Below are 20,202 nucleotides of genomic sequence, written 5' to 3'. Positions count from 1 at the left end.
ATAGGCTAAGGATGAGGAAAATTTTATCACAAAAGAATCTAAGTGAAAGTCAAATTTTATAAAAGAACATTATGAACCAAGTGAAAGACAGTTTACTGACATAAATTGAAGACAGTTTAACAAAATTTAAGAATTTTGATACTTTCATGTAAGATAAACACCAAAGGAAGCATATTCTCCAAGAAGCAGGTCATATACAAAACCACAAGAGAGGTGAGTTGGGATGATCTTCACACCCACAGGTCATACATTCAGGATTTCACTAGAGCTGCTTTCTAAAGTATCTCATGTGGAAGTACTGGGGACAGGATATCAGATTAGAAGGACTGCCAAATCAGAACAAACCAGTGTTTTGTCTAATTCAGATTTCCATAGAAAATTACAGCCACTTGTTCCTGAAAGAGATCCCATTCATGAAAAACTTCACTGCCAAACAACACTTAATTCTAGGGTTGAAAATAACTTATTACATAAGAGTAAAAGTTATTTTCTATTTCTGTTGCTATGCTTCTGTTTAAAGGCATATAGCATTTGCTTCTATTTTATTTTAAAAAGCACCTAAACAAAGGTTTGCTTCAGCCAACATTTCAAAGTACATAAATTTATGCTTGAGGATAACAAGAGAAAGAGAGCTCCTTACCCTGAGGAGTGCTTTTCCATGAAAAAGTCAATTCATAATCTGAGAAAAGGTCAAAAATATCCCCCGCTCATTTTCATTAGAAAGAGATTTAGGGACTTCCCTGGTGGCGCAGTGGTTAAGAATCCACCTGCCAGTGCAGGGGACACGGGTTCGATCCCTGGTCCGGGAAGATCCCACGTGCCGTGGAGCAACTAAGCCCGTGCACCACAACTACCGAGCCTGCACTCTAGAGCCCACGAGCCACAACTACTGAGTCCATGTGCCACAACTACTGAAGCCCACGCACCTAGAGCCCGTGCTCCGCAGCAAGAGAAGCCACCGAAATGAGAAGTCCACACACTGCAACGAAGAGTAGCCCCCGCTCGCTGCCAACTAGAGAAAGCCCGCACGCAGCAACAAAGACCCAACACAGCCAAAAATAAATAAATAAATAAATTTATTTAAAAAAAAAAACGAAAGAAACAGATTTAGATAAAATAACTATGCAACACACTTAAAGGCTAAAATTACTGAATACAAAGTGTCACACTTGAGGAATGGCTTTAGCTTTTCCAGGTCACTTTTCTGGTTGGTATGGTCTGCCAAGTCAAGCCCAACAGTTTTCATTTCTGTTTAAACCAGGAACCCAAACTCAATTGAGATATTCTAGTTAACAGAACTAAAGCAAAAAGAAAAGGTTTTACCTTAAGGCTTTCCTCAGTGTCTCTATACAGGCCACTATGATCTTGGGGTTCTTATTGTCCAGGCCTTTCAGGAGCTCTTCTTGCACAGCCTCTCCTTTCTCAATCTCTATGTACATTAGACAAATCTCAATGCCTAGCTCCTTGGCTTTGGCCTTGGGTTGGTTGAACACTTTACTCACAACACCTGATACAACTTCCCCCGTGGTTCTGTAATACAGATTATAAACAACAACAACCATACATATAAAAACACACTTTAGTAGAAAGAGCTGGAAAAGGTCATGGAAAGTGGGGGAAACAAATACTTTTAAAAAATGCTGAGAAATAAAGTAAATGAGACTCTAAAAACTTTATGTTCAAGTAAAACAGAAACAAACTCACAGACTTAGAGAATGAACTTAGGGTTACTGTGGGGAAGGGATAGCCAGGGAGGTTGGGATCGACATGTACACACTGCTGTATTTAAATAACCAACAAGGACCTACTGTATAGCACAGGGAACTCTGCTCAATGTTATATGGCAGCCTGGATGGGAGGGGAGTTTGGGGGAGAATGGATATATGTATATCAATGGCTGAGTCCCTCTGCTGTGCACCTGAAACTACCACAACATTGTTAATCGGCTATACTCCAAAATAAAATAAAAAGTTAAAAAAAAATTATGTTCAAGAGTTAAAAAAAAAAACTTACACAAACCATAAGAGGTTAAGACATGTCACAACAGACAATGACACAGAACCATAGTTTCTATTTACACATATAGGAAATTTAAACAAGAAAGCAAAAATCCCTTGAAATCTCACAAACCAGAGAAAACTACTTTCAACTTTATGGTATCCATCCTTCTAGACTTTTCTATATGCAGAGATAAACAGATACAGATACATTTTACAAAAATAAGATTACAGAGTTCTTACTTTTTTGGAAAATTTTTGAAGGTCATTTTAAACACTTTTTAGGACAAGGGAATTTCTTCACAGAGGGAATGGATATGTACCTTTAATAACAAAAGGCTGTTCCTGACTCCTTGGCAAGACTTTACAGTAGCTTTATTGCTTTGAGTTTCTTCTAAATTAAATAAAACCTGTACTACTGGAAATGAGAGAAACTGAGTGGGTTGGAATTATATGCATTTGCCAAAAAAGTTTCTAGCATCAGAAGAAAAATGAAATTAAAAAAGCAATGGTCTCACTGATGGCAAGGGGAACTCAGTGATGCTGGTTAACAAAACTGTCAAATTAATGACTGTCTTTCTTGGTATAATTTCTGAGGTGAATCAAGTACAGTCAGCCCTCCATATTGGTGGGTTCCTTATCCACGGGTTCCTCATCTGTAGATTCAACCAAACTTGTATCAAAAATATTTGGGAAAAAAAATTCCAGAAAGTTCCAAAAAGCAAAACTTGAATTTGCCATGCAGCCAACAACTATTTACACATTATTTACATTGTAGTTACAATTATTTACACAGCATTTACATTGTGTTAGGTATTGAGAGTAACCTAGAGATGAGTTACAGTACACAGGAGAGTGTATGTAGGTTATATGCAAATACTAGGCCATTTTACGTGAGGGACTTGAGCATCTGTAGATTTTGCTATCCTAGGGCGTAGGCGTGGGGACTTTTGTCCTGGAACCAATTCCCATGCAGATACCTAGGGATGTGTGTATATATTTCTTGTGCAATTAGGTCAAGGGTCCCCACTGTTTTTTTGTTTTTTGTTTTTTATATGGAGGGCTCCTTTCAATGACATAAAGACTAGTGTTAGAAAAGTCAGGTTTATCAGGTATGGGAGACTGGGGTGACTGGAAACCTCTATCATCCAATAAGTTGGGAGTTACAGAGGTTATTTAGTTCGCATTACCTCTCCTAAGAGATAAAAATGCCTAATAAACATAGGGAGAAAGATGTGATTCTAAGATCACCTAGCCTGGAACCATTGTAGAAAAAGATTTAAGTAATGCCCAAATGTTTTCGGTGAAATTTTGATGCCTTTGCTAACTACGTCAGTTTCTTCTAAAAGTTACAAAAGATTTTCCCTCTTGGAGTAATTCTCATACAAAATTCTCAAAAGGAAAAGCACTTGCTCATCAAACCTTAAGGTAAAAACTCAAGATCTGATTTCTAATTTGCTCCTCTCTAAAGATCTCTTGTACCATTTAGACTTCTGAGAGCAGATAAAGACTGAAATGAAAAACCAAGTGTCAAGGAGCTATGAAAGTTAAGAAATGAATATCCTCTAAAAGTGCTAATAACTAAGCACAGTGATCCATAAATATACATAAATTAATCCACGTAGCACGAGACAGGGGTTTTTACCAGAATAGTTGGGAAGAAACTACTTACTTTCCTGCTACATGGGCATTTTCAACATAAACAAGTGCAGCTTCTAATCCTTTCAACTGAACCACTGCATTGGAATCAGTCACAAATTTTTTGATCAATCCTAAAAATTTGGACCATTCTGGGCTCTTTTCATCCTTTATTTTCTGGAAGATCTTCAGGGCCTCTTCATACCCACTTAACCTTGCTTTCCACAGCTAAAAGAAAAGTATTTTGAAATAAAATTTAATGACATTATTATCTACCGTTGGGGTTGCGGGGTGGAATGACTATCTTATACCAGGTAATTTGAACAAAGGACCCCAGACTAGAAACAAAAATGGAGTTTAAGAAATCCAGATAGCTTTTTTTTTTCTTTTAAAGATTAGCTAATAAACTTTTTCTTATAAGTGTTTAATATTTATGATATTCTGTCAAGGCCTTCTAGAATTCATAAACAGGCCACTATAAATGTATCCCACTTTGTATCCAAGTATTAATCATTACTTCTTTGTAATATGACATTAAAGATGTAACAATTCAAACATGAAAAATTTTCCTGCTGAAACTGCCCAATCTCCAAAGTAGGCTGTTTCTCCAGTTGTACTGTGTAATCATTAGGCAGCTTTGTACTATACTATACAGTATAACTGCTGACAAAACAAGCCAATGACACTGAAATTTGAGTTCCAGAAAAGTCTTACCTTGTGTTCACATTTCTGATCAACCGGCAGTTTCACCCACTCACTGTCATCTCCCATTGTGCTTCCAGTTTCTCCTTAGAATTAAGAGTAATTCCTGGTCAGACAAAAATTGGTATCTATTAATTCTAGCAACCAAGCTGTCTCTTAAGACAAAAAGGTTTTTCTGAGATTATTATTTTAGCATGTGTAAACCAACGAGAGTAAAAAATCTCATTCTTTAGTCAAATGCCCATTTAATTCCATTAATAGAACATTTAAAAAGTAAACGAAAAAAGTTAATAAAAATTCTAAATGAGGGATTCCCTGGTGGCGCAATGGTTAAGAATCCGCCTGCCAATGCAGGGGACACAGGTTCAAGCCCTGGTCGAGGAAGATCCCACATGCCGCGGAGCAACTAAGCCCGTGCGCCACAACTACTGAGCCTGCGCTCTAGAGCCTGTGAGCCACAACTACTGAAGCCCGTGTGCCTAGAGCCTGTGCTCCGCAATGAGAAGCCACCGCAATGAGAAGCCCGCGCACCGCAACAAAGAGTAGCCCCCGCTTGCTGCAGCTAGAGAAAGCCCGCGCACAGCAACGAAGACCCAACATAGCCAAAAATAAATAAATAAATAAACTTATTTTTTAAAAAAAGTAATCTATGTTAGCTGTAGAAAATCTGGAAAGTATAGAAAATATATAAGGAAAGCATTAAAATACAATTTCACTATCAATTAGTAACCACAATGAACACTGAAGTGTATCTACTTGAACCCTTCCAGATTTTTTTCAATGCACATGCAGTGTATAAATTATATGAAAAAGGGCTAATCCTCTTGTAATTTTTTTCTTACATCGTCACAAACATTTCCTCATATTTGAGAACATGATGTTTAAAGGCTGCACTACACTCCATTTTATGAATGTACCATAATTACCAAGCCTAACACTGGACACTTAAATTGTTTCAAGTTTTTCAATATTATAAATAACATAAAAGGGATCTTGCTTAATGCAGGAGACACGGGTTCGAGCCCTGGTCTGGGAAGATCCCACATGCCGCGGAGCAACTAGGCCCGTGAGCCACAACTACTGAGCCTGCACATCTGGAGCCTGTGCTCCGCAATAAGAGAGGCCACGACAGTGAAAGGCCTGCGCACCGCGATGAAGAGTGGCCCCCACTTGCCACAACTAGAGAAAGCCCTCGCACAGAAATGAAGACCCAACACAGCCATAAATAAATAAATTAAAAAAAGAAAAAAAAATTAAAAAAAAAAAAAAAAAAAAGGGATCTTGCTTAATCTCTCCATCCCCAGTCCTGGTGTAACATAAAATATGTCTTCAATAAATATTTGTCTAATGAATATATGCCTTGATAGTATCTGCTATGAGTCAGGCACTGTGCAAACTACTTTTTAAACATGTTGATTCATTATACTAACAACAACTACACGAAAGAAAGACATTCTCCCCACTTTACACACTAGGCTCACAAAGATTCAGTAACTAGCCAAAAATAACAAAACTAACAGGCCGTGAGATCATACTAAGATTCCAAGTCTATGCCTCTTCTTTACAACTTGTTGCCTTCCATTAAAATGTAGGAAATATCCCAGGGAAAGTTACTAGAGACTGAATTGTAAAAGTTTATTAGAGTAAATGGAACTTTCATTAAGACTTCTCTTCAAAATCCCCAAGACTCTGTGAAACAACAGCAGTGTGTTTTAGAGCAGGAGTCAAACCTTAACAGCAAATCTACAGGAACTCTAATACAGCAATAGTGAGAGATAAAATAGTACAACAGTTTGGAAAACAGTATGACATTATTTAAATTGAAAATGCACATACTCTACTATCCAGCAACTCCATTCCTAGGTACATACCCTAGAAATTGATGCCAACTGCACCAGAAGACCTGTATAAGGGTATTCACAGCAATGTTGTTCATAGAAAAGTCACAAGTTGGAAACACTTTTTACAAGTTCATCAAAAAGAGAAATGAATAAATATTGGTATATTCACTGAGTGTAATACTATACAGCAACTAAAAGAACTGAAAGCATTGAAAGCAAGTACTCCAACAAGTACATGTACATGCATATTGATAGCAGCACTATTCACAATGGCCAAAAATCAGCCCAAATGTCTACCCGTGGATGAATAAACAAACTGTGAAACATACATACAATGGACTATTACTCAGCTATAAATGGGAATAAAGTACTTACTGATACATACTACAACATGGATGAACTTCACAAACATGATGCTAAGTGAAGGAAGCCAAACACAAAAGGTTCTATATTATATGATTCCATTCATAGGAAATATCCAGAATAGATCAATCCATAGAGACAGATGGAGACTGGTGGTTGCCGGGGGTTGCGGAGAGAGGGGGAGAGAGTGGGAGTGGGGAGAAACTGCTTAATGGGTAAGGAGTCTTACTGTGATGTGATGGAAATGTTACTGTTTTGGAACTAGACAGAGATGGTGGTTGCACAACATTGTGCATGTACAAAATGCCATTGAATTGTTCACTTTAAAATGGTTAATTTTATGTTATATGAATTTCACCTAAACAAAACTATATATTTTTTTAAGTTCCTAGGTGATTGTAATATGCAACCTGGGTTAAAACCCTCTAATGTTACTTTCTTGGCACAAGTTTGAGCTGCAAAAGCAATCTTTCCTATCTGATTTTCAAAGAGAAACAGTCAATGAAAGTTTTAAAAACATTTTCCAGCCAAGAGAATGTGAACAATAATATTCGATTGTTGGTATTCTGTGAATTCTCTGCAACACTTTCTTTTTTTCCTGTTGGTTGCTTTTTGAAACATGAAGAAAAAGGTTATCTAACCTAACTGCCTCATATAAAATATTGATGTCGGCCTTTCTCACCTTCTGAGGTGGCCCACACTCTGTCTGTGGAGTGTGTTTCTCTCTAAATAAATCCACTTCTTACCTATCACTTTGTCTCTCACTGAATTCTTTCTGCAATGGGACATCAAGAACCTGAGCTTCATTAAGTTCTGAAACCAGATATATAGCAAAATGAGAGACTGGTTCAAGATGGCGGAGTAGAAGGACGTGCGCTCTCTCCCTCTCGCGAGAGCACCAGAATCACAACTAACTGCTGAAAAAGCAGCACCAAAAAAGATACCCCACATCCAAAGACAAAGGAGACGTCGCAATGAGACGGTAGGAGGGGCGCAATCACAATAAAATCAAATCCCATAACTGCTGGGTGGGTGACTCACAAACTGGAGAACACTTATACCACAGAAGTCCACCCACTGGAGTGAAGGTTCTGAGCCCCACGTCAGGCTTCCCAACCTGGGGGTCCGGCAATGGAAGGAGGAATTCCTAGAGAATCAGACTTTGAAGGCTAGTGGGATTTGACTGCAGGACTTCAACAGGACTGGGGGAAACAGAGACTCCACTCTTGGAGGGCACACACAAAGTAGTGTGCACATCGGGACCCAGGGGAAGGAGCAGTGACCCCACTGGAGACTGAACCAGACATCCCTGCTAGTGTTGGAGGGTCTCCTGCAGAGGCTGGGGGTGGTTGTGGCTCACCGTGGGGACCAGGACACTGGCAGCAGAAGTTCTGGGAAGTACTCTTTGGTGTGAGCCCTCCCAGAGTGCGCCATTAGCCCCATCAAAGAGCTGGGTAGGCTCCAGAGCTGGGTCACCTCAGTCCAAACAACCAACACGGAGGGAACCCAGCCCCATGCATCAGCAGACAAGCGGATTAAAGTTTTATTGAGCTCTGCCCATCAGAGCAACACCCAGCTCAACCCATCACCAGTCCCTCCCATCAGCAAGCTTGCACAAGCCTCTTAGATAGCCTCATCCACCAGAGGGCAGACAGCAGAAGCAAGAAGAACTACAGTCCTGCAGCCTGTGGAACAAAAACCACATTCACAAAAAGACAGACAAGATAAAAAGGCAGAGAGCTATGTACCACATGAAGGAACAAGATAAAACCCCAGAAAAACAACTCAATGAAGTGGAGATAAGCAACCATCCAGAAAAAGAATTCAGAATAATGATAGTGAAGATGATCCAGGACCTCGGAAAAAGAATGGAGGCAAAGATCGAGAAGATGAAAGAAATGTTTAACAAAGATCTAGAAGAATTAAAGAACAAACAAACAGAGATGAACAATACAATAACTGAAATGAAAAATACACTAGAAGGAATCAATAGCAGAATAACTGAGGCAGAAGAATGGATATGTGACCTGGAAGACAGAATGGTGGAATTCACTGCCGCGGAAGAGAATAAAGAAAAAAGAATGAAAAGAAATGAAGACAGCCTAAGAGACCTCTGGGACAACATTAAACGCAACAACATTCACATTATAGGGGTCCCAAAAGGAGAAGAGAGAGGGAAAGGACCTGAGAAAATATTTGAAGAGATTATAGTCAAAAAGTTCCCTAACATGGGAAAGGAAAGAGCCACCCAAGTCCAGGAAGCACAGAGAGTCCCAGGCAGGATAAACCCAAGGAGAAACAAGCTGAGACCCACAGTAATCAAATTGACAAAAATTAAAGACAAAGAAAAATGATTGAAAGCAACAAGGGAAAAACGACAAATAACATACAAGGGAACTCCCATAAGGTTAACAGCTGATTTCTCAGCAGAAACTCTACAAGCCAGAAGGGAGTGGCATGATATATTTAAAATGATGAAAGGGAAGAACCTACAACCAAGATTACTCTAGCCGGCCAGGATCTCATTCAGATTCGATGGAGAAATCAAAAGCTTTACAGACAAGCAAAAGCTAAGAGAATTCAGCATCACCAAACCAGCTCTACAACAAATGCTAAAGGAACTTCTCTAAGTGGGAAACACAAGAGAAGAAAAGGACCTACAAAAACAAACCCATAACAATTAAGAAAATGGTAACAGGAACATACATATCGATAATTACCTTAATCATGAATGGATTAAATGCTCCAACCAAAAGACACAGGCGCACTGAATGGATACAAAAACAAGACCCATATATATGCTGTCTACAAGAGACTCACTTCAGACCTACGGACACAAACAGACTGAAAGTGAGGAGATGGAAAAAGACATTCCATGAAAATGGAAATCAAGAGAAAGCTGGAGTAGCAATACTTGTATCAGATAAAATAGACCTTAAAATAAAGAATGTTACAAGAGGCAAGGAAGGACACTACATAATGATCAAGGGATCAATCCAAGAAGAAGATATAACAATTATAAATATATATGCACCCAACATAGGAGCACCTCAATACATAAGGCAACTGCTAAGAGCTCTAAAAGAGAAAATTGACAGTAACACAATCATAGTGGGGGACTTAAACACCTCACTTACACCAATGGACAGATCGTCCAGACAGAATATTAATAAGGAAACACAAGCTTTAAATGACACAATAGACCAGACAGATTTAATTGATATTTATAGGACATTCCATCCCAAAACAGCAGATTACACTTTCTTCTCAAGTGCACATGGAACATTCTCCAGGACAGATCACATCTTGGGTCACAAATCAAGCCTCAGTAAATTTAAGAAAATTGAAATCATATCAAGCATCTTTTCTGACCACAACGCTATGAGATTAGAAATCAATTACAGGGAAAAAAACGTAAAAAATGCAAACACATGGAGGCTGAACAATACATTACTAAATAACCAAGAAATCACTGAAGAAATCAGAGAGGAAATCAAAAAATACCTAGAGACAAATTACAATGAAAACACGAGAACCAAAACCTATGGGATGCAGCAAAAGCAGTTCTAAGAGGGAAGTTTATAGCAATACAAGCCTACCTCAAGAAACAAGAAAAATCTCAAATAAACAATCTAAGCTTATACCTAAAGGAACTAGAGAAAGAAGAACAAACAAAACCCAAAGTTAGTAGAAGGAAAGAAATCGTAACGATCAGAGCAGAAAGAAATGAAATAGAAACAAAGAAAACAATAGCAAAGATCAATAAAACGAAAAGCTGGTTCTTTGAGAAGATAAACAAAAGTGATAAACCTTTAGCCAGACTCATCAAGAAAAAGAGGGAGAGGACTCAAATCAATAAAATTAGAAATGAAAAAGGAGAAGTTACAACAGACACCACAGAAATACAAAGCATCCTAAGAGACTACTACAAGCAACTCTATGTCAATAAAATGGACAACCTGGAAGAAATGGAGAAATTCTTAGAAAGGTATAACCTTCCTGAACCAGGAAGAAATAGAAAATATGAAGAGACCAATCACAAGTAACAAAACTGTGATTAAAAATCTTCAAAAAAAATCAAAATAAAATATTGATGTCATTGTGCTATATTTTCTGAAATGGCTTCTACTACTTCATAGCTTCAGTTTTTTAAAAAATTAGTGTTTATGATTTTGCTGCTTTCCGTTCAAAGGAAAGGCTTGCTTCATACCAAAACTTTCCCAGGGCTTCCCTGGTGGCGCAGTGGTTAAGAATCTGCCTGTCAATGCAAGGGACATGGGTTCGAGCCCTGGCCTGGGAAGATCTCACATGCCGCAGAGCAACTAAGCCCATGTGCCACAACTACTGAGTCTGAGCTCTAGAGCCAGCAAGCCACAACTACTGAAGCCTGCGCAACTAGAGCCTGTGCTCCGCAACAAGAGAAGCCATGACAATGAGAAGCCTGTGCACTGCAACGAAGAGTAGCCCCCGCTCACTGCAACTAGAGAAAGCCTGTGCACAGCAACGAAGACCCAACACAGCCAAAAATTTAAAAATAAATAAATAAATAAATTTATTTTTAAAAAAACAAAACTTTCCCAGCCACTGAAATAATGGATAGTGTTTTGTGTGTACGTGCGACACTGAGGACTACTGCTCTGTCTTTATCATTTTCCAGGATCGAAATACTAAGAAAAAAAGGACTTCACTAATTTTTCCCCATAATTATTTTAATTTTAAAATTAATTTTAGAATCTAATATTTTACATATATAAGAAAATATATACAATATATGTGTTAGGAAGCACTACAACAAAATTGATATATTGACCTACCACCCAAACTGAAAATTAGGACACTACTAATATTACTATTGCACCTGTGCATTTCTTTCCTATCTCATCCTTCTTACCACAGAAGCACTTTCCTAAAGTTCACTTGGTTCTATGCTGTAGTCAGTCACATATTCCTAAACAAAATTAACTGTGCTTATCTGTGAGCCTTAGAAAAATGTTGTAGTCTTCCATAAGTTGCTTTTTTTATTCAATGTTTCATTTGTAAAATTCATCCATGTGGTATACTGTAGTTTAAATCTACTAAAAGTGTGGTCCAAAGACCTGTGCTGTTTCACAAACTTATCATTCAGAGTTAAGTTCAGAAATAGAGGTAAGTGTTTAGAAACTGCCATAACATCTATTCTAACTTCTTTTATTATAGTGGTTTGAGGAATTGAAAAAAGTTCAGCAAGTCTAAAGTATAAAATGCAACAAGAAAAGTAAAGGGGTACAGAGAGTAAGGCTAGAAAGTAGTCCAGATCAGACCCTGGAAGGTCTTGTAAGCGATGTTAAGGAATTTGGACTTTATCCCAAAGGTAGAGGGAGATTCTGAAAGACTGTAGACAGGAAAATTTCATATGTTATCAAACTTGCATTTTTCAAAGACTATATAATGAAAATATAAAAGCAATGTAAAGAATGCCTTGGAAGGCAGTAACAATGGAGGGAAATCAGTTAGAAGGCTGTAATCTAAATGAAGGATGATGATGGCCTGGAACTTAGAGTAGTAGCAATGCAGGTGGAGAAAAGGGGATGGATTTTAGAGATACAAGGAATGTCAAAGACTGTCTTTACTGAGTGACTGTAGAGGGAGTGTAAGACATGGATGAAAATGAAGTTTTGGGCAAGCTGAGTTTGACATGTACACTAGACAAGGGTAGATGTGGGAAGCAGCTGGAGATTCAAGCCTGGTGTTCAAGAGAGAGATAAAAATTTAGGAGTTATCAGTAGATAAATGTAATTAAAACCAAGGGGGTGGATGATAGTACTGAGGGAGAGTACATAGTGAGAAGAGCCCCAGGTTAGAGTTTAGATGAAACCAGCATCTACAGGACAGGTAGATGAGCCCCTTAGACCACCATGTACAGTGTCTGACACATATAAAATGATCAATTAATGTATGCTGGGGAAAGAAAAAACCCCACAATAATCCAAAATGCAGTAACAGTCTTATCAAATTTGAGTTTTTGCTACTTGAGGGAAACTTTATTACTTTCTATGTCTGGCTGCAAATCTACACTTAAAAAAAATTAAAAGAATTCTGTATCTTCAAAACCACCACTAACTTGAGGTTGAGGCCTTGGGTAAGTTACTTAGCCAAATATATATTGCCTCAGCATGCTTGTGTGTAAAGTGGGAATAATAATACGTACCTCAGAGGATTGTTGTGTGTATTAAACGAGTCAGTACATGTAAAGCTCTTAGACTAGGTACTTGGCATCTAGCAAGGGCTCAAAAAATGTTAGCAATTTACTATCATTATTTGGCATCCCAAATATGAATTTATTTCATTTCTAAATTACAGTTGACTTTATTTTGGAATTTTATAGGATTAAAAGAGCAAGTCTATAGGCACCTCAGAATACTGTTTAATGCATAAAATATATGATCATATTAAATCAGTTATGTTGAAATAGTTATGTATGTTGAATATAATATAGTTATCAAAATATTTTGAAATGTGACTATATGGGCTTCTCCATTAATATATTAAATAAAATCTAGCAGCAGATTTAATAACTACTATAATTCCTAAGTTATGAATAAAAATATTTTTATATACTACATATCATGATTATGAAAATGATTTCTATTGGTGACAAAGGCATAGGTTCTTATAATATTATTGTAGTTTATTGCCTACATTATTTTATTTTAAATAGGGAAGAAATTTTATTATTTTTTTTTTAGATTGCTTTTATTTATTTATTATTATTATATTTTTGGCTGTGTTGGGTCTTCATTTCTGTGCGAGGGCTTTCTCTAGTTGCGGCAAGTGGGGGCCACTCTTCATCGCGGTGCGCGGGCCTCTCACTGTTGCGGGCTCTCTTGTTGCGGAGCACAGGCTCCAGACGCGCAGGCTCAGCAATTGTGGCTCACGGGCCTAGTCGCACCATGGCATGTGGGATCCTCCCAGACCAGGGCTCGAACCCGTGTTCCCTGCATTGGCAGGTGGATTCTCAACCACTGCGCCACCAGGGAAGCCCTTGCCTACATTATTAACTGAAGAAAATGTCAAAATTTCAGTTAGGACTTCCCTGGTGGCGCAGTGGTTAAGAATCCGCCTGACAATGCAGGGGACATGGGGTTCGATCCTTGGTCCGGGAAGATCCCACATGCCGCGGAGCAAATAAGCCCGTGCGCCACAATTACTGAGCCTGGGTGCCACGACTACTGAAGCTCGCATGCCTAGAGCCCATGCTCCACAACAAGCAAGCCACTGCAATGAGGAGCCCACACGCCGCAATGAAGAGTAGCTCCCGCTCTCTGCAACTAGAGAAAAAGCCAGCATGCAGCAATGAAGACCCAACGCAGACCAAAAGAAAAAAAAAAATTCAGTTAAAAGGTTAGTGCAAATAAAGATGTAATTATTTTTCCATACAAATTTACAGAGTCCCTGAATTCTAACCCAGGTTAAAATCTCTTGATCTACAACCTTTCAAATTCTATGATCAAAAACTTTAGGGCATTCCCTGAGGACATGTAACTTGCCATCAGTTTTGATGTGGAAACACTGTGATATATAAATGTTGTTGGACAACAGTAGTTTTAAGAGTAAAATATGAAAGGTTTAAAAAGTTGAAGAAAGCTAGCTCTGTCCTTTACTTATTGAGACTTTATTTTCTCCTATGTATTTCCAACGTATTAGATAAATAAATGTGAATGTAGAATTGTAAAAAAAAAAAAAAAAAAAAGACTTTAGGGCACTGCTTACAATCATCTCAAAGTCCCTAGTTAAAATAACAGGTAACACCCATCCTGTATTTCAGTAGCACTTTATATTTTACATGTATTTTTACAATCATTCATTTTCTATGTATTTCATAATGTAAATACAAGCACGCTGTTATATTATCTCATTCAGATTTAGTTTCTTTCTTTTTCATATTATTCTTAGTTATGTGACTCTTACTAAACTATAAGATTCTCTTGAGCAAAAGCTTTTTGTCTTATTAATCTCTATCCTCAAAAGGGTCAAATAAATAAATAAAGTATCATTATCCTCTTTTTACATATGGGGAAAAAGAGGTTCAGCGTCCTGCCCAAGGTCACTTAAGTAGGGGAGAATGGTCTAAAAAAGACTTCTTTCTTTAAATTTATTTTTGGGTGAGTTGGGTCTTCATTGCTGCACGCAGGCTTTCTCTAGATGCGGTAAGCGGGGGCTACTCTACGCTGCGGTGCGCAGGCTTCTCATAGCGGTGGCTTCTCTTGTTGCGGAGCACAGGCTCTAGGCACGCGGGCTTCAGTAGTTGTGGCACACAGGCTCAGTAGTTGTGGCTCGCGGGCTCTAGAGCACAGGCTCAGTAGTTGTGGTGCACAGGCTTAGCTGCTCCGCGGCATGTGGGATCTTCCCGGACCAGGGATCGAACCCGTGTCCCCTGAATTGGCAGATGGATTCTTAACCACTGTGCCACCAGGGAAATCCCTAAAGAGATTTCTTGATACCTAGTTTGGTGAAATTCCTACAACTTACCTACATATGGTTTCTACATTATCTATAGTGAAATCTATTCACACTCTACAGTATAAATAGTAAGAATTATTTTGGTGATTACTTAACTCAATAAAAATATAAAGAGCAAATGAGAGTATATATGAAAGACAAGTTTATTTGCCTCCAAAGGACTTAGGTAATTTAGGGAAATTTAAAATACAGTTAGTTGGTAAGGGAGAATCATCCCTAATCAGCAGCTGCCGAATAATCAAGCCTAACTACCCAGTTGGGCCTCAAAACACTGTTAACCTGTCTTTGCGTAAGAAAGAAATGACTACAGTTTTAATTATAATTTGGGGTTATCCATGTAGGCCGACCTTTCTCCGTCACAACCCTTATTCCATTGAATATTGACTCTACCAGTTAAAAAGGAAAATCTTTCCTTGAGATTAGTAAAAAAACAAAAGGGTGGTAGACTATAATCTCTATAGCTCATACTAGTTTTACATTTATAACTATAATTCTAGAATATTTGCAGGGGGGACAGTAGGGGAAATTCATTAAAGTGGCTACTTGTTTGTAAGTTAAACTTTGCCTCTATCTGCAAATTTTAACTAGCCATTATCACAAAGGAAAGTAAAGGCCTTAGGAACATTCAGAACATATTCAGGAAGTAATGAAGAGGACCCTCAGAGTTCATAAAATGGAATACATGTAGAGTAAACCAACAATTTCATGAAAAGTCACACAAGTTAAAGGCCTGAATGATCTCTTTAGAGAAATGTAGTGCTGTTTTCAATATACACAGCAAATTAAAACCAAACTAACATTCATAATAGCCAAAGAGGGCTTCCCTGGTGGCGCAGTGGTTGAGAATCCGCCTGCCAATGCAGGGGACACGGGTTCAAGCCCTGGTCTGGGAAGATCCCACATGCCGCAGAGCAACTGGGCCCGTGAGCCACAACTACTGAGCGTGCGCGTCTGGAGCCTGTGCTCCACAACAAGAGAGGCCGCGATAGTGAGAGGCCTGCGCACCGCGATGAAGAGTGGCCCCCGCTTGCCACAACTAGAGAAAGCCCTCGCACAGAAACGAAGACCCAACACAGCCAAAAATAAATAAATTAATAAATAAATTAAAAAAAAAAAAGAAAAGATGACTACTATCTTAAAACAACAACAACATAATAGCCAAAGAGTGGAAACAACCCAAATGTCTATCCACTGATAAATAGATAAAATGTGGTAAATCCACAGAATGGAATATGATTCAGTAATAGAAATTAAGTACTATAAAGAATTCCTAAAACTCAACAACAAAAATAGGAAACAACTTGATTAAAAAATGGGCAAAGAACTTGATTATAGACATTTATCCAAAGAAGACAGACAAATGGCCAATGAGCACATGAAAAGATGCTCAAGATTACAAACATTAGGGAAATGCAAATCAAAACTACAAGTATTACCTCATACCTATTAGGATGGCTACTATCAAAAACCCAGAAAACAACAAATGTTAGCAAGGATATGGAGAAATTGGAACCCTTGTACACTGTTGGTGACAATGTAAAATGGTACAGCTACTGTGGAAAACAGTATGGCCATTCCTCAAAAAATTAAAAACAGAATGACCATATGATCCAGCAATTCCACTTCTGGGTATATGCCCAAAATAATCGAAAGCAGGGGGGCTTCCCTGGTGGCGCAGTGGTTGAGAATCTGCCTGCCAATGCAGGGGACACGGGTTTGAGCCCTGGTCTGGGAAGATCCCACATGCCGCGGAGCAACTGGGCCCGTGAGCCACAACTACTGAGCCTGCGCGTCTGGAGCCTGTGTTCCGCAACAAGAGAGGCCGCGATAGTGAGAGGCCCGCGCACCGCGATGAAGAGTGGCCCCCGCTTGCCACAACTAGAGAAAGCCCTCGCACAGAAACGAAGACCCAACACAGCCAAAATAAATAAATAAATAAATAAAGATCTAAGTCAGGGAAAAAAAAAAAAATCGAAAGCAGGATCTCAAAGAGATATCTGTACACCCATATTCATAGTAGCATTACTCACAACAGCTAAAATATGGAAGCAAACCAAGTGACCACTGATGGATGAATGGATAAGCAAAATGTGGTATACACATACAAAAGAATACCATTCAGCTTAAAAAGGACAGAAATTCGGACACATGCTATAACGTGAGTGAACCTTGAAGACATTAAGTTAAGTGAAATTAAGCCAGCCACAAAGAGACAAATAGTGTATGATTCCACTTACATCAAGTACTTAGAGTAGTCAAAATCATAGAGATAGAAGGTAGAATGATTGTTGCCAGCAGACGGATGGAGAAGGGTAATGAGGGGTTACTGTTTAATGGGTATAAAATTTCAGTTCTACAAGATGAAAAGAATTATGGAGATGGATGGTGGTAGCTACACAACATTACAAATGCATTTAATGCCACTGAGTTGTATACTTAAAAATGCTTAAGATGGTGAATTTTACATTATGTGTACACACACAAAAGAAGTGAAGTACTGATACATGCTGCAACATGGATGAACCTTGAAAACCTTATATTAAGTGAAAGAAGTCAGTTGCAAAGGACCACATATTATATAACTCCATTTATATAAACTGTCCAGAATAGGCAAATCTATAGAGACAGAAAGTAGATGAGTGGTTGCCTATGACTGAGGTGTTTGGGGATATCAGAAGGGTGTTAAGGAGTGTGGGGTTTCTTTCTGGGGTAATGAAAATGTTCTAAAATTGACTGTGGTGATGGCTGCACAAATCTATGAATATACTGAAAGTCAGTGAATTGTACACTTTAAATGGGTGAATGGTATGTACATAATATATCTCATTAAAACTGTTAAAAAAACAAACAAAATAACAAAGTTTACTAACAGAAGTCCTTAGGAGATGAGAGTGGTTTGTTAAAGTTGCCAATCATTTTACATGTGAATGGGCTGGCTGTAAAGGTTAGAGTCCTTTCTAATAATAGGTCTAACACTAAGGAGTTACTCCATTCCAATTTTACCTAAAGCATTCATTTGATGAATTTCCCTATGGGTAAACCATGATGACTCAAGGAGTTCACAGGAGTAAAAGTAGATGTCTAAACAAATAACCATAATACAAAATGTATTATATGTGGAAAGTGCCCTAAGCAAGAGACAAATAAGGGTTAAGGGAGTTCAAAGACAGGATCAACTGCCAGTAAGCAAGGGATGGTCAGTGAAAAATCTCATAGAAAGGATGACATCTGAGCTCAGTGATAAATGATAGGTAGATTTAAAAAAATAAAAACAAAAACAAAACCAGGAGTGGAGAAGAGATATTTTAGGCTGAGAAAATGAGAAAGGCAAAGTCTTGGAAGTAGAAAAGTACTAAGCATGTTTAGGGAACACTAAATGGCTCCATTTATTAAGTATAAGACCAGAAAGACAGACTAGGGTCAAATCATGTATAATCTTGAATATTAAGCTAAACAGCAGAGGATGCTGATGACTTGAAGCAGGGCAATGACATGATCCTAATTACTTTAGAAAGATAAATCTATGCAGAATGAATTGGAAGGGAGAGAAAGTAGAATCCTGATAGGAAATTATTGCAGTACTCGAGGACAAAGATAGATAGAAGCCAGACTCCTAGGAATGGAAAGGATGAGCAGAGGAGACTGAAGGGAATTACATTAAAGAAGCAGAATCAATAAGCCTTAGCAACTAAGGATGTAGGAGACCTAGTAGGAGGCTCCAGTCTACATGACTTGGAGAACAGTGGTGCTAATGACAGAAAATGTCAGAAGAAAGTTCTGAGTTGTTTGTTTTGGGGGAGTGGAGGAGAGGTTAAGAATATGATGAGTTTGGTTTTAGACTTGAGAAACATGATCTTCAAGTAGCTGGAAATGTGGCACCAGGAATGAACAGAGGGTTCTGGATTTTATAAACATAGATGTATGAAACCAAGTCTTCATTACACAGCAAGGTTTGATGCTCTAAGAGTAAATAAAATTGCCAACAAAGAGAAGCATTAATAAAATTAATTTGACCTATATATGATGCTTGCTATGGTTCAGTCTAGTCAATACTACAAATACTCAGAAATTTCAAATTATTCGGCACTCTCAGGAGGTTTTACCCTAGCCTAAAACAAAGGAAAAGGCAAGGGAGCCAGCTAAAATAAATCTGTTCCACAGAAATATTACCATTTTATACCAATGCTGTATCTAAAATTCTTCCAAAGAGCTCAAATACCATAAAGTCCACACTACTGCTGAAGAAGGTTTAGATGTAATTATTTATTTTTAGACCAGAGGTTAAGAAATGTTTCCAAAGACATACATAAAGACACAACTTGGAATAAACTCTGAACTTAGAATAAATTTCAGTTTAGTCTTCAATATTTAAGTGTGCATTATGTACTATCATTAACATATAGACCCCTGCAATCTATGCATTTTCTCATTCATCAACCAGCTAAAAGTAAGGCACAGGGAGACTGTCATCAGTAATGTTAGAGTTGGGCTAGAACCTTTGTCTCCTATCTCTCAGTCCACCCACCACTCTTCCCCATCACTCAAGGGTCCATGTGTAGTGTTGTTTTACTTTAAATTCCTGTACCACGACATCTTATAAGAATAGTTATACAGCTACTAAACATACTGTTTTAGCTTTCTATTTGGGAAGAAGCTATGACAGTGAAACTATTTTATGGCTAATTCTCAAGCTCTTGACCTTCAAAAGCTCTTCACTATCACAACACAAGAGATCTAGATCTGATTACCATTCCTGGACTCACTTCTGGCTAAGGAAATGCTATTGCAGAAGCACAGAATGAGTCTGAGGGAAGTTTGAGGAAAAATTCTGCCCACTCAAAAAGCAACCCCTTTGAACGACCAGTAAAGAATGATGTAAATTTGCTAAAAAAAAGGAAATAATTATAAAACAAGGATAAGACAAAATACACAAACATGCCCAGAAATCTTTACTCAAACCATGTCTAAGAAGGCCAACTGGATTAAAGAATCATAGCAATTATTTAACTGTCACAGAAAACTTTATATTTTATTACTTGGCCAAGCCAGACAAAATCTCATCACTTAAGTAGCCAGTAACAAAAATGACAAGCCTTTCCCTCTAATTTAAAAAATCTCACTACCTCCAGGTAATTCTCATTAACAAGGACAAGTGTTATCCT

At 38.2% G+C, this 20,202-nt stretch overlaps 1 protein-coding gene across 3 annotated transcripts in view; it reads right to left on the bottom strand.

Annotated features, from left to right (window-relative positions):
- The window catches only part of CKAP5 (cytoskeleton associated protein 5), a 103,619-nt gene that overhangs the window by 64,062 nt on the left and 19,355 nt on the right, over nt 1-20,202 (bottom strand). For 2 of the 3 annotated variants that reach the window (XM_082340094.1, XM_082340096.1), the window contains exons 2-4: nt 4,350-4,443; nt 3,670-3,863; nt 1,324-1,530 (exon numbers count right to left, since the gene is read on the bottom strand). In XM_082340094.1, coding sequence (XP_082196220.1) covers nt 1,324-1,530; nt 3,670-3,863; nt 4,350-4,406 — 458 coding nt within the window. In that variant the 5' untranslated portion in view covers nt 4,407-4,443. The remainder of the gene's footprint in view (nt 1-1,323; nt 1,531-3,669; nt 3,864-4,349; nt 4,444-20,202) is intronic. The other variant, XM_082340095.1, reaches the window with a different exon arrangement.

Source organism: Balaenoptera borealis, assembly GCF_965194805.1.
Source record: "Balaenoptera borealis genome assembly, chromosome: 11".
NCBI classification, from domain to species: Eukaryota; Metazoa; Chordata; class Mammalia; order Artiodactyla; family Balaenopteridae; genus Balaenoptera; species Balaenoptera borealis.
The sequence above is the reverse complement of the archived record's forward strand: the minus strand, read 5'-3'. Positions and strand labels throughout refer to the sequence as shown.